The 13,561-nt window shown below is 46.2% G+C and overlaps 1 protein-coding gene across 3 annotated transcripts in view; it reads left to right on the top strand.

The window, feature by feature from the left end:
• The window catches only part of Snap47 (synaptosome associated protein 47), a 48,735-nt gene extending 39,222 nt beyond the window's left edge, over positions 1-9,513 (top strand). For all 3 annotated transcript variants that reach the window (XM_005067698.4, XM_040748738.1, XM_040748736.1), the window contains exon 5: positions 8,974-9,513. In XM_005067698.4, the coding sequence (XP_005067755.1) occupies positions 8,974-9,120 (147 nt within the window). In that variant the 3' untranslated portion in view covers positions 9,121-9,513. The remainder of the gene's footprint in view (positions 1-8,973) is intronic.
• The last annotated feature ends 4,048 nt before the right edge of the window (positions 9,514-13,561 follow it).

Below are 13,561 nucleotides of genomic sequence, written 5' to 3'. Positions count from 1 at the left end.
CAGGCTGCACAGCCTCTAAGGGTAGAGCCCAGGAGGACCCACTTGCCAGCCTGAGTTCAGGGTCCTCCCTTGAACAGTTTGTAGTGAGAGGAGGTTCTGAGTGTTTGGCTTTGGCCACTGCAGGTTTTTGCCTTTTTTAGTGCTCATATGTCCTCACACTTACTAGAACTTTCCTACCCTTATTGAGAGGTCTCTGGGGGATGTTTTTATGGAGAGCTTTAGTTCCAGTTCTTTGTAGCACTGAGCTAAGCCATGTACCTCAGGCACAGGCTGAGTATTCCTAATACCCAAATTGAAAAATTTTGAAGACCTGACACACCTGGAGGACAGGCATACCTTTCCTCAGTTTCCTCTCCACCTTATCTTTTGAAATAAGTTCTCTAACCTGACTGGAACTCGCTCTATAGACCAGGCTGGCTTCGAAGTCACAGAGATCTACCTGCCTCTGCCTCCTGAGTGCTGGGATTAAAGGCATGTGCCATCAATGCCTGGCCCTGCTTTTCTTTTTAGAGTTCTACCTTTTATGTCTTAAATTGCTACTCTATTTTGAGTTAATTTTTGCATGTGGAATGAGATGACTACAACATTGTTAGGGAACTATTTTCCCACTTTATCTTAAAGCCCTGTCAAAAATCTATTAGCCATAGAAGTATGGGATTTCCCACCCTTTTTCTTCTTTATCCTGGTCTACTGGTCAGTGTTTTGATTACTATAGATCGCTCCATAGTAAGCTCTGAAATTTCTGAGTGTGTCATACTTCTGTTGTTGTTTAGTTTTAGTTTTTGAGCTAAGGTTTCATATAGCACAGGCTGCCATCAGAGTTATTATGTAGCCAATACTGTCCTTGAACTCCTGAGCCTCCAGCCTCCCAAGTGTTGGGGTTACACATGTGTACCACATACCAGCTCCCACTCTGTGTAGAATTGCTTTGGTTGTTCTAGGCCTTTCCATTTTGGTTTACAAACTGCAGCTTGCATTTTGACTGTGCCTCCACTGGCTCTGTGTCATTTTGGGAGGTTCTGTGGCCAGGACAGCCTGAAGCCTTCTGGCCTGGCACCTAGGGAATCTTTGTATTTGTTTCAGTCTCTAACTTCAGTCCGCAAAACTTTTCATTTCCAGTACGCCTGTCCCCTCTTTTGCTAGGCTTCTGTCATTCTCTGGGATGCTGTCATAGGCAGGATAATTTTCTCGGCTTCCTTTTCTAGTCCCTTGCAGGTGCTACAGAGAGCTGCAGGTGTTTGCCATGTGGTCCTGTGCTGAGTTAGTTGCTCAGACCTGTTCCCTTTTGTAACTGAGCCTTAGGTTGTCTGTCATCACATAATACCCTCTACACCCAGGAGTCATTTCAGCACTGCCATCCCAAGACTGGCACATTTTTTTCCTTTCTTGCTTCACTATTTAGAAATTTTATTTTTATTTTGTGTATGAGTGTTGGTCCATGTGTGTCTGTGGCACCATGTGCATGCCTGATCCCCTCAGAGGTCAGAAGAGGGCCTCTGATATCCTGGGACTGGAGTTTCACATAGTTGTGAGCCAACCTGTGGGTTCTGGGAATTGAACTCAGGTCCTTGGGAAGAACAGTCCCTGCTCTTAGCCATTGCACCATCCCTGCAGCTCCCTTTCTTCACTATTTTGACCTCCAGGGTGTGGGTGCCCTGTTGGTAGATGCTATGTGCATGAACCCTGTTGTCCTCTTGAAGAAGGTCCTCTATTCTAATGAATCAGGAGGACCTGTTAGATTTTGTTGGTGCCCTTCCTTTGTCAGGGAAGGTCTTTCTGATTGTCCTACTGCTGTGGTAAGTCATTCATTTCCTTACCTCAGATCCCCTGTGCTCTGTGCTCTGCCCCATGTGAATTCAGCTTGTTTGCTGTGTTGTTTTCATTTTCATTCGTCTCTAAGAATTTACTAATTTGGTTGTTTCAGAGCTGCTGTTTAATTTGTATATGTCTATGAATGTTACAGATTGCCAGATTCTTACTTTAATTCCACTGTGGTCAGAGAAGAAACTTATTATTTCAGTCACTGTACATTTAATGAGATTCGTTCCCTGGCATATGATGTATGCTGGAGAAAGTCACTGAAGCATGGGATATTCTGCTTCACTCCTAAAATCCTGGGAATCTAAAAGTGAAGTATTTTCCCATGTTAATGATCCCTCTGCTGGCCAGTAGCCACAGCCACGAGAGTAGTTTCAGGGTGGAGCTGGTTACAGGAAAACAAGGCCAAACTGGAATGTGAAGACCCTCAGCCTTACCTTAGCAGAAGGGCTGAAGGTTGAGTGGATCACCAATGGCCAGTGACTTGATTACTCACCCCATATAATGAAGCCTCCATAAAGTCCCTAGAGACATTTTCAGACAGCTTCCCGATAGTGGAACACATGGAGCCTCTCAAGGGTGGGTACTCACAGAAGGCATGGAAGCTCCACTCTGTACCCATACCTGACCTCCTGCATCTCTGTTTGTATGTATCCGTGGTAATTATCCTCATGATGAACCAGTCAACATAAGTTAGTATTCTCTAAGTTCTGAACTGCTTGAGCAAACTACTACAAGCCAAGGAGGGGTTGTAAGAACCCTGACATAACTGCTGGGCATCAGGAGAGAGCTTACATCTGGCACTGGAATGTGGACATAGTAGGGACAGAGCCCCCAGCCTGGGATCTGACATTCTCCAGGCAGTAGATGTCAGAGCTGAACTGAATTAGAGGACTCACTGCTGAGGAACTGACTGCTTGCTGGCAGCAGAGGTCTGCAGACTCTTAGTGTTAAAAAGGCGTTGTTAGCACAGTGAGGCCGCACGTGCCCTTTCCCGGTTCTTAGCTGGGGTGTTAGGTGGAGTGCTGGTTACAGGTCACTGAAGCTCTGCATTTCCTTACGTGGTCTCTCTAGACAGACTCGTCAACATTGCACCCTTTTAATTAACTTGTCATAGTAGGTAACAAGTATGGAATAGCTTTGGTCTTGGCTGGGAAGCATGTCTTGGGTTTTGATGCCATTGAATCATGTTAGATGAATAAGAGATGAACAAGATTAGGGACTGTCTGTCCATGTGCAGTGTGAAGGCAGCACATGATGAGATGGGGAGGTATAGTTACTGCATCCTTGTCATATAATTCATTATGTCAAGTATTATGATTGTCATTGTCCCCTGTCATACAGCAGGGTTGTACCTAAAGGCTTGGATAAGAACAGGTGGTACCTCATGAAGCTGCATGAGGCACTCACATTGCTGAGAATCTGTTTATCTCTTATTTTTATGTGTATGTGTGAGTTTATGAGCCTCCCATGAACTCAGGATCCTGCAGAAGAGGGCATTGGATTCCCTGGAATTGGAGATACAGACAGTTGTGGGCCACCATGTCATTGCTGGGAATTGAACCTGGGTCCTCTGGAAGAGCAGCCAGTGCCCTTAACCACGGGAGCTATCTCTCTAGCCCTCGTTGCTGAGAATCTGGGGAGCCATGCCTCAGTACATCTTCCCTGTTGTTCCTGTTTTGTGTAGTGAAGATTCATCTTTCTGCAAACGTTTGACACTTGGATGTCACCTATGACTAAGTTGTGTAGCAGTGGTCTGGGCCAGCCTTGGGCCTGTGTACTCAAGCATCATGGCTGGCCCTCAAGTGAGAATAGCTATTTGTCACTGGCAGCTGGCTCCCAGAAGTAGTTCAAGGCCCACAGATCCCTGAAGACATGAGCTCAGCTACTCTGCTGTCTCTAAGTCACCTCAGAAGTGGCACAGACAAGCCCATGCACACCATGGTATGGGGGAGACCATGAGACCAGAGCCTCACACCCACCCTCCCTGCCAGCCCCAGACCACCAGGAGCCCCTAGGAATGCAGCCACTGGGATGTGAGACTAGGGTGGTCTGTGAGCTTTGCGTGTGATGGATTGCAGCAGAGCATGCTCCTGCAGCCCCTCGGGCTTCACTGTTGGGAAAGCCAACTTTCCCCTCTTTACCTTCTCCACAGCATGTTAATGGCTCAACTGGAAGAACCGTTCAGAGTTGCAGACAGCTTGATTTATCCCAGCTCTGTTCTTAAATGGTTGCTAATTTTTTACTGTAGGAAAATTCACAGTTTCTGGGTGAGTCAGTGTAAGAAGAGTTGAGAGCAGGCAGCCTAGTTCATACTAACTGTAGATGCTCATATTCATGCCCCAGATCCTGGGGTCATATGACAGGGTAGACACCAGTGTACTGCAACACATACAGGCACACAGAGTATCTCCAAAGTGAGGCTCCTGACAGCACAGTCCTACATGGGGCGGGGGGGGAGGACGACATGTATGTGGTCAGTGCATCTTAACGGTCTCAATTAGCTCTGGTTCCATAATGTGCTTGCTTATGGACCTTGTAGAAATGGCAAGGAGGCTAAGGTCTCTCTATAGTTGCTCTTCTGGTGTGCCTGGTATGATATTGCTGGCACCTGGGACTGTTGATGTGCTTGTCTCAAGTCCAGGCAGCTTTGTGCAGATAGAACACTCATCACATACCACTGAGCTGTGAGCTCTTGTCCAGAGCAGCCTTGAAGACCCATGGGGCTTTCAAGGCCAGCATGGTTAGAGAGTCTTCCTCCAGGACTCCCTGAGAATGGCCCCTTGCGTATGTCCTAGAGACACAGCTGGTGGGGCGGGGGAGGCTGGTCTTATATGTCCCTCTCTACTTCTGGTTCCTGCCTGAGTCACCTGAACTATTCCCCCTTCTCCTGCCAAAGACTGAGAGAAGCTGATGTGACTCAGGGACAGTGGCATTTGCTGCTTATTGTTGTGTTGCATCCATGCCTTCCCTGGGAGATGAGCCCTCAGTTTCCCAGACCTTCCTGGACACACGCCTGCACGTGTTTACGTGCCTTGCCTGGCCAGCATGAGCTGAACATTTTTGGTTAGGTAATCTGCACAGGTGAAGCTGCCTGGTTACTGTGCTGTTTGTGGCACATCAGGGACTTGTGGGAACATCCATTTGAGCTTGGTCTTTGACTCACAGCCAGAGAGGGCTCATCAAGGGGCCCCTGGGTATGTCAGAGGCTGGCAACATTATGCACTGATGACTAGACAGCTTGTCATCCTGGGCCACAGAGGGAACAACTGTTTTTAAGGTTTGGCCAGACTTCATGAGCTCCATTCTTTCCATCCCCTGTTATATGGAATGTGCGTGGTGCTATTTAATTACTTCAATCCCTCTCTTAGAGAAAAAAGGCTACCAATATTTTAGAGGTATTAATACTTGGAAGGTTAGCTCTGTGATTTTCTTTGTCTGCAGACCTAGTAGCTGTTGGATGTCTTTTCAGTATGGGCAGGATTAATTAATTCCGAGTGCATTTTGGCAGACAAGCCAAGGGGTCTTAGCAAGCTATTTGGAATGAGTTCTATTTTTAAGACTTAAAAAATGGCGAGACTTTTTCCAAATCAAAGGTTAAATAGCAACCAGCCTTTATTTTGAGTATTTGTACAATAAAATGCTGAAACTTGGATAGGCAATCGGCTGCTTGGGCCACAAATTGTTGTATGTGAATATTCTTTGACTATTAAGCAGAGGCCACAGAAGACACAGTCTTCCCCCTTTTTCCCCCCTTTCTTTTTCCTTTTGAGAAGGTCTCATGTAGTTTAGGCTGGCCTAGTGAAAATGATCTTGAATTTCTGGTCTTCCTACTTCCACCTCCCAAGTGCTGAGATTACAGGCAGAAGCCACCACACCCGGTTTATGTAATTCTGGGGGCTGAGCTTCGTCCTCAGCCCACACATAGTCTTTCTTTTGCTACAGTTTCACAGGCAATTGACTTAGCTTTTCAGGAAGATGACAGTGGAAACGTTACATCTCACAGACTGTCATAGAGGTGGTCTTTGTGGGCACAAGGTCATGTGGCCCCTTGATCCTATTTCTTGTAGCTAGCCTTCCTGTTTTTCCTGGCTGAGATGTTTGTTAAGCCTAACATTCACACTGACATATAGGACTTCTGTATTGTGTCTTATACCTAACCAATCATTTTGAAGTATATTTTGGATGCATTCACGTTGGAGTCCTCAGTGTGTGGCCATGCAAGAATGTATTGTTTCTTACTGCGCTGCAGCTTTGTGGCAACTGCAGGTCGCGTGCACTGCTTAGGCTCTGAAGCTCAGCACCCATGACAGGACAGTGCCTCTTCCAGGCCCAGATGAGATCCATGCTTTGTTTTCAGGGACATGTGATTTCTCACAGTGCCTTGGTGCTGTGACTGAGTCATCCCCCTGTGGCAGTTAATGTCAAGCTAGTGGTATATCTCTTGTAAGCTGACTCAGTGTGAATCCAGCTTTTCTGGATCTTATTTAAAGAGATAAAAAACAAAAAACACAGTTCCTAAAATTAGGTTCTGTGAGTTGCATAGCTTAAGCCTTTATTTAGGACAACCAGAGAGTGAACAGCCAGCGACAGGAAACAAGACTGGAAGTGTGTTTTAGTCATGTATTTCTAGTTTTCATGGAAGCGTGTGGATGTCGTAATAAAATCCAGCTCAGGCTGAACATCACTTTGCTGAAGTGCCCAGGACCATACTGGTTTGGGATTACTTAGGATTTTGAAGTATTTCTCAGACACCAGATAGCCTCAGGCTGGGACCCAGTCTAAACATGAAATTCACTTGTTGGTGCGCACCTTTGACACATACCTAAAGATGACCTCAGACAGTGGTTACAGTGTACCAGCATATTGGAGATTTGTCTTATTTTTGCTGTTTTTAGATAGGATTGTGGATGTGCCCCTCCATGCCTGATTAGTGTGCCTGCATTTGATGTGGCCTGTCCTATGAACTCAGCTCAGAGAGTATCAGATTTGGGGTTTGGGGGGAAAGGATGCCAACTTGTCATGCTAACGTGATGGATAATGATACGAGTCACAGACAACTTTCATTTTCCTCTTTAGTTCTCTTCTTCCCTACAAGCGCCATTCTTCTTAGACACAAACAAGACAAACAACTGTGCCTACTAAGTGAGCCAGTGGCCGAGGGGCTGCAGGACCCACACATGCCTGCTTGGGAGCTGTGGCACCCAGAGTTCTGGCAGGATCTGACTCCTAGTTTCAAGGAAGTCATAGTCTAAACCTTTTCTTTCAGACCATGGCACATATACCTTCAGGACAAGGGTGCTGACTGAGAATTGCATAATCAGAACATCATAGTATATTTACACCCTCTGGAAAGACATGTGCTTTTATGGGACCCATTGTGCACAGGCCAAGAGGCTGTAGAGAAGCATGGCCAGGGGTTGTGTATAGCCTGACTGGGAGGCTGGGAGTTCTTGTCAGATGACATAAGTGACAGGCAATTAGATGGCACCAGGCAGGTGAGAGAGGAGTATTGACCAGAGAGAGGGGTAGGACAGGGTGTTAGGGGACTTATTTCCTTGTTTTACTTTGTTGTCTGGTGTCCACTATTTGAGGTCACAAGTATAGGAGATGGAAAAGATCTATTGTATGATGTCATCGCCCATCTCCAGAGCTCATTGACCCCACAGAGCTCTAGCCAGCTTCTGGGGGAACAGCTAGAACTGCAGGCAGCATGCTCTGTCTTGTGATGGCAGTGTTCATGGGGAGACATGGGCCGTCTCACTTTTGTCGCTGTCTCTCTGCATGCTTTGGAGTAGCCTATCTTTAGAGGAGCCCCTAAGGCCCATTGGTGTTTCCAACACAGGCCTTTGTAGTTTGCATTTTATCGTGTGGATGGCTTATGTGACTCTAGCTGTTGAGGAAGAATTTAGGCCTTACTGTCCTGTCTTCTCTTGCTTGTGGTGTATGTTGTTAGTCAGATACACAGCTCTTGGCCAGGTCCCCAAGCTGGTGGAAATGCCAGCCTATGAGCAAGGGCACCTTTGTAAACTAGAACTGAGCACTTAGTGTATGACTGGGGCACCAGCTAGGTGCTGATAGAGCAGTTTGGGCCACCTGAGGTGTGTGGCAGCTCGGCCAGACCCTCACAGGACACTTTCATGTGCATTATCAGGTAGGGGCCAGGGAAGGTCTTAGGATATAATAGAGTCACTAGATAGGCTTTGGGGGCTTCTGAAGTTTCCCCTCAGCCCATCCCTGCCATAAGCAGCTGTGGGAGACAGTGATTGTGACCAAGATGTCCTGCTGCCTCAGATTCATTCTTCTGTTCCTCTTCCTTGGCCCACTGTGATGAGGCCTTCCCTGGGAGGAGGTGTTCACAGTCATCACAAGTGGTGGGCACTGTTTTCTTTTAGTACGTTTTCCCTTTTGCTGTCAGCTTGGAAATATTAGCTGCTTAACCCAGCTTCAAGAGAATGTAGTTAGTATAAAGAGCTCAGAACTGCAATAAAACTACCGGAAGTATGACGTATATCACAGATGTAAGTGTGGGAAGCTAAGGGGAGATGGGCCTCCCAACCTGTCTGGCCTGCAGTAGTCTGTTCTTGAACCCTCGGTGTGATGTGCACCACCTGCCCGAGGTAGGTACGGCCAGCCTTGTATTTTTGAAGTGACCTTGTGTCATATAGCCTATTAAATTATAGGCATTTGTCACTTAATGATGAGGATACATTTAAAGAGGAGCCTTTTTAGGGGACCTCAACACTACCAGCATCTAGTGACTTACACAGGTCTGAATGCCTGGATCCCTTGCTGGAATACAGTTGTGAGCACAGATGCACACAGCTGCTGCAGCATGGCAAGCACACTGCTCTACTAAGCTCACGGCTCATTCCAGTATCTAACAGTGTGAGCCATGCAGCCTAGTGATTCTGTTAGCCCGATCCACAATGGCTTCACTCAGCACCTCCGGGGATGGTCATGTACACTTTCTGGTGATGGGCAGCTGCATCCTGGGACCACAGGGTCAAGTCTAGTGCTGAGACCAAGTCCAGGCACCAACTCTGTAGGCTGTGTCCTCCGGATTCAGAAAACCGTATCCCTTTGATTACATCAGGCTTTTGCTATTGTGATAAGGATGGAAACAGTTAATGCTCGTTATTTGGCTTCTTCCAGATCCTGAGCAAGCTGAAGGGACTGGCACTGGACACTGAGGCAGAGCTCGAGCGCCAGGATGAGGCTCTGGATGGCATCACCGTAGCTGTGGACCAGGCGACCCTGACTGTGGATAAGCATAACCGGCGTATGAGAAAGCTGATGTAGTGGGGCCAGCTTCAGAACAGCCACCCCTGGCATGGCTCTCCTGATTCTGCTCTCGTGAGCCCTGAGTCCATTGTACTGGAACCTGGGAAGCCATTGTTGGTGCTGTGGACTGTGAGACCCTACCCGGGAACTGCGCCTTTCTAGGATGGGCCACCAAGAGGAGCCACGGCATGCATGAATGTGATGTGTTTTCTGAATGTCCTTAGCATGTGGGCCAAGTCCAGTTCAGGTAAGGATGGCCACCACAGCATAGCCATCCTTCCTGTCCTCATTGAGACCCCAGCTTTGTGCTGCCATTGGGGGGTCATGACCCAGGTTACCTTGCACAAATCACATCATATTGTCATCTTTTCACTGTTTTTGCTGAACAGTAAAGAATGTCAATCATTCTGAGGGAGGTGTGGATACTTGGTCTAACTCTACCATTTGCTTGCTGCAGTCATTGGTTCCCCTTAAGATGCTGCTGTAGCCCCTGCCACCTTATCGTGGTCATTAGAGTTCTGTAGAAGGAAAAGAAACTAGTAGTCTTTATGTGTATATTATAAAAAAGTATTTATTGGATCGCTTACATCATAGGGGCTGGGTCCAACTACAGCCATGTGGGCACTGGTGAGACAGAGAACATTGTAGCTGCCCAGGCCAAGAATCTGGACCCCTCATCAGCCCCAGTGCTGAAGGTCTGGAAGCTCCTGGAGTCACTGGTATTGGTTCTGCATTAAAAGGTCAAAGATAACGGAGGCTGGTGTCAGCGGAGGATAATGGCAGCCATGCACTCTCCGAGAGAGAAGGCCTGTACACCGGGCACACATTGCTTCCTCCACTACTCATTTAGACTGCCTACAGCCAGGGCAGCCCCCTTTTGCTAGTCACTGTCCCTCTGGAAGCACACATAGGCATGTCTCACCACTCCTAGACATCTCTAATCCAGTAAGCTGATGACAAAGACCAGTCATTCTACTGGCCTTGCCCTGGCAGACAGCCTTTTCTTGCCATGTGTAGTGACTGGCTGAAGCCTCAAGGGCAGCCCATCCCCAGCACAATGCCTCAGTTTCTACCTGAAACAGAAGCAGTGCCATTTCCCAGTGTTGTGACCCAGGCTATTCACAAATGCGGCTAGGTGCCTGTTTTAGAAGTGGCCCAAGCTGTCTTGCTAGTTTCCTTTGCTTAATCTTGTGTTTTCAGTGCGGGTTCTCACTTTACTGCTAGGAGCTACTTCCACAAGCTACTTTACAAAGGGCCACTAAGACTCACTCATGGCTTGTTTATTTATGTGTGTGTGTGTGGTTGGTCCTGTGGGTTGTGTTTTGTTTTGTTTTGTTTGACACGGGTTCTCACTATAGTCAAAGCTGGCCTTAGGCTTGCAGCATTCCTCCTGCCTCAGCCTTCCAAGTGCTAGATTATCAGTATGTGTCATATCACCTGGCCCCATCATGTATTTATTTAGTGGTGCATGGAGATGTCTGTCTGCAGTGTGTAGTGATCAGATCAGGCAGGCACCATTTCCACCTCAAGCATCTGTTGCTTCTGCATGTTGGAGGCTGTGTTCTCCCTTCACATCTTTATGAACATAGTGAATGGCTGGGTGCGTAGTCTCCCTGACATGTCTGGAGCACAGGGTGTTCTCCTCCTGCCTACCTGTACTTCAGTTCCCATTGTCCATCCTTCCTCCATCTGCTCCCCTTCTCCTTCCACTCAGTGCTCCTGTGGGACCTTGAGCACTTGTCATTTCATAAAGCATCGTGTCCTCCGGGTTTATCCATGTTGTTGTAAATGATGGGACTTCATTCTTTTTCACCACTGAGTATTGATGTGTGTCTATAGTTTACGGTGTGTGTTTCTGTTAGTGCTAAGACTTGTATGCATTAGGTAAGCACTTTCCAGAGACTCATCCTTAGCCCTTGACTTTTTTTTTTTTGTTTGTTTTTTTTTGTTTTTTTTGTTTTTACGAGACAGGGTTTCTCTGTATTGTTTTGGAGGCTATCGGTCCAGCCCGGCCTCGAACTCACAGAGATCCGCCTGCCTCTGCCTCCCGAGTGCTGGGATTAAAGGCGTGCGCCACCACCGCCCGGCTAGCCCTTGACTTTTTGAGACTAGGTCTCACTATGTATCCCTAGCTGGATTCTCACTGAGATCTTCCTGCCTCTGTGTTGAGTGTTGGGATTGTAGGCTTGTGCCCTACACCTGGCACCAGATACATTTTCTTTATCCATTCATGCCACAAGACTCCACTCATGTGAAAGCCAGAAAAGCTGATTCTGTAGAAGTAAAGAATAGAGTAGTAATTGCTAGAGGTAAGGCGTAAAAGGGGTGGGCAGGGAAGTGGGTACAGAACTAAAGTCAGACAAGCAGTATGCTCTGGTATTCTGTTTATTAGAGGAACTAGAGTGAGCAATGGTCATGTTTCAGAACAGCTGGAAGAGAATTCCCACCTACTGAGAACTGATGGGTGCCTAGGGATATGATCTGACAGTTACTCACTGTGGACGTGTGCCAGGGTATCACACTGTACGCTACAAGTAGGTACAGTTACTGTGCTGATTAAAAACAAGGCAGAGGGGCTAGAGCAAGGGTCAGTGGTTAAGAACACTGCTGTTTTTGCAGAGGACCTAGGTTTGATTCCCAGCACCCATGTTACGGATAACGACCTTTTTTACTTTCAGTAGCCCAAGAGCCTTCTGGCACTATGAAAACTAGCTAGGAAGGAAGGATTTTTCTGATCAGTTCCAGACTTATTTGTGTATGTCCTTCAACCAAAGTATGTGGTGTTTCCAGCAATAGGGTCTTATCATCTAGTTATGATGGGCAACTGTCCTAATTTCCTTTCTGTTGTGATAAAATGTCCTGGCAAAAAGCAACTTATGGGAGAAAAAGGTTTGTTTTAAGCTCACAGTCCCAGGTCAGAGTCCATCATTTCAAGGAATCCACACTGGCAGGAGCCTGAAGCAGCCAGTCACATCACATGCACAGGGAGCAGAGGGGAGTGAGAGGGTTCATGTTTATTGTTCAGCTAGCTCTCCATGCTGTGACACAGCCCAGGGCCCAGCCTATGAAATGGTGCTGCTGGTGTTCAGGGTAGGTCTGCCCACCTTACCCTCACAGGCATACTCACAAGGCAGCCTAATCTAGGCAGTCCTTAATTGAGACTCTCCCCACAAGGTGATCCTAGGATGTGTCAATTTGACAACTAAATGAACAGTCACTGCAGATCAAGAGCATTTGTGATAGCTTGTGGCATTTCGGGGGGCCACTGAGGCCTCCTTGGCCAATAACTCAGAGAGGGGTAGGTATCCCATGGCTGTCATTGAGACTTTTGTCCTATGTCTTCTGGGAGTAGCATTACCCATTCATGCAGAATACTTTCCTTAAAAGTTCTTTATTTTAATTATATTTTTATCATTAGCTTACAAAGTAGTAGGTTTCCATAAAGCTTTTCTACACATCCTTAGTTTTGATTAGTCTTGTCTCTGTCCTCATTGCTACTTAAGCTTAAACCCACTGTTCCCTCCACTTTAATATTACATGTATTCCCAAATCAAGGCCATTTGGATTGGGTTGAGTTGTTTGATTGATGTTTATAGTTTCTCTTGTTCGTTGCATATCCTAGACAGTAAAATTCTGTTGGATATACAGTCAGCAAAGGTTCTTCTTTCTATAGGTTGCCTCATCACTAGATTGACAGTTTCCTTGCTGTACAAACCCTTTTTAATCTCATGAGATCCTATTTGTCCATCATTGGCCTTATTTTCAGAGAGACCAGTGTCCTATTCAGAAAGTCCTTACCTCTGACTGTATTTTGAAGTGTACTTCTTACTTTTAACTCCAGCACTTGCAGAGTTTCAGGTCTTATGTTGAGGTCCATGGTTCATATGGAGTTGACTTTTGTGCAGGGTAATAAGTGTTATGAATCTAGCTTCAACTTTCTATGTGTAGACATTTAGTTTTCCTAGTACCATTTGTTGAAGATATTGTCCTTTCTCCAATGTGTCATTTTTGCCATCTTTATCAAAAATTAGATGGCTGTAGTTGAATGGCCTTGCATCTGGGCCCTCAACTCTATTTAATTAATCTATGGTTCTATGTTGATACCATGCTGTTTCTGTCACTATGATCCTACTGTATAACTTGGCATTAGGTATGGTGATACCTCCAGCAATATTTGTTTTCTCAGTATTCCTTTGGCTGAGATCCTTTGTGCTTTCAAATGAATTTTAAGATTCCCCCCCCTGGAATTTCTGTGAAGAATTAAGATGACATTTTGATAGGAATTGCCTTGAGTCTATAGATTACTTTTGATGGGACGGCCATTTTCACAATGCTAATCCTGCTAATCCATGAAAATGGGAGTCATTTCTGCCTTCTAGTGTCTTCTTCAATTTTTTTCTATTGGTGTTTGAAATTTTTCAGAAGTTTAATTTCTTTTTTTTTAATGTATTTATTTTTT

The sequence above is a fragment of the Mesocricetus auratus genome, unplaced genomic scaffold (genome assembly GCF_017639785.1).
Source record: "Mesocricetus auratus isolate SY011 unplaced genomic scaffold, BCM_Maur_2.0 Super-Scaffold_100007, whole genome shotgun sequence".
Taxonomy (NCBI): domain Eukaryota; kingdom Metazoa; phylum Chordata; class Mammalia; order Rodentia; family Cricetidae; genus Mesocricetus; species Mesocricetus auratus.
Note: the sequence above shows the minus strand (reverse complement) of the source record. Positions and strands in the feature narration are given on the sequence as shown.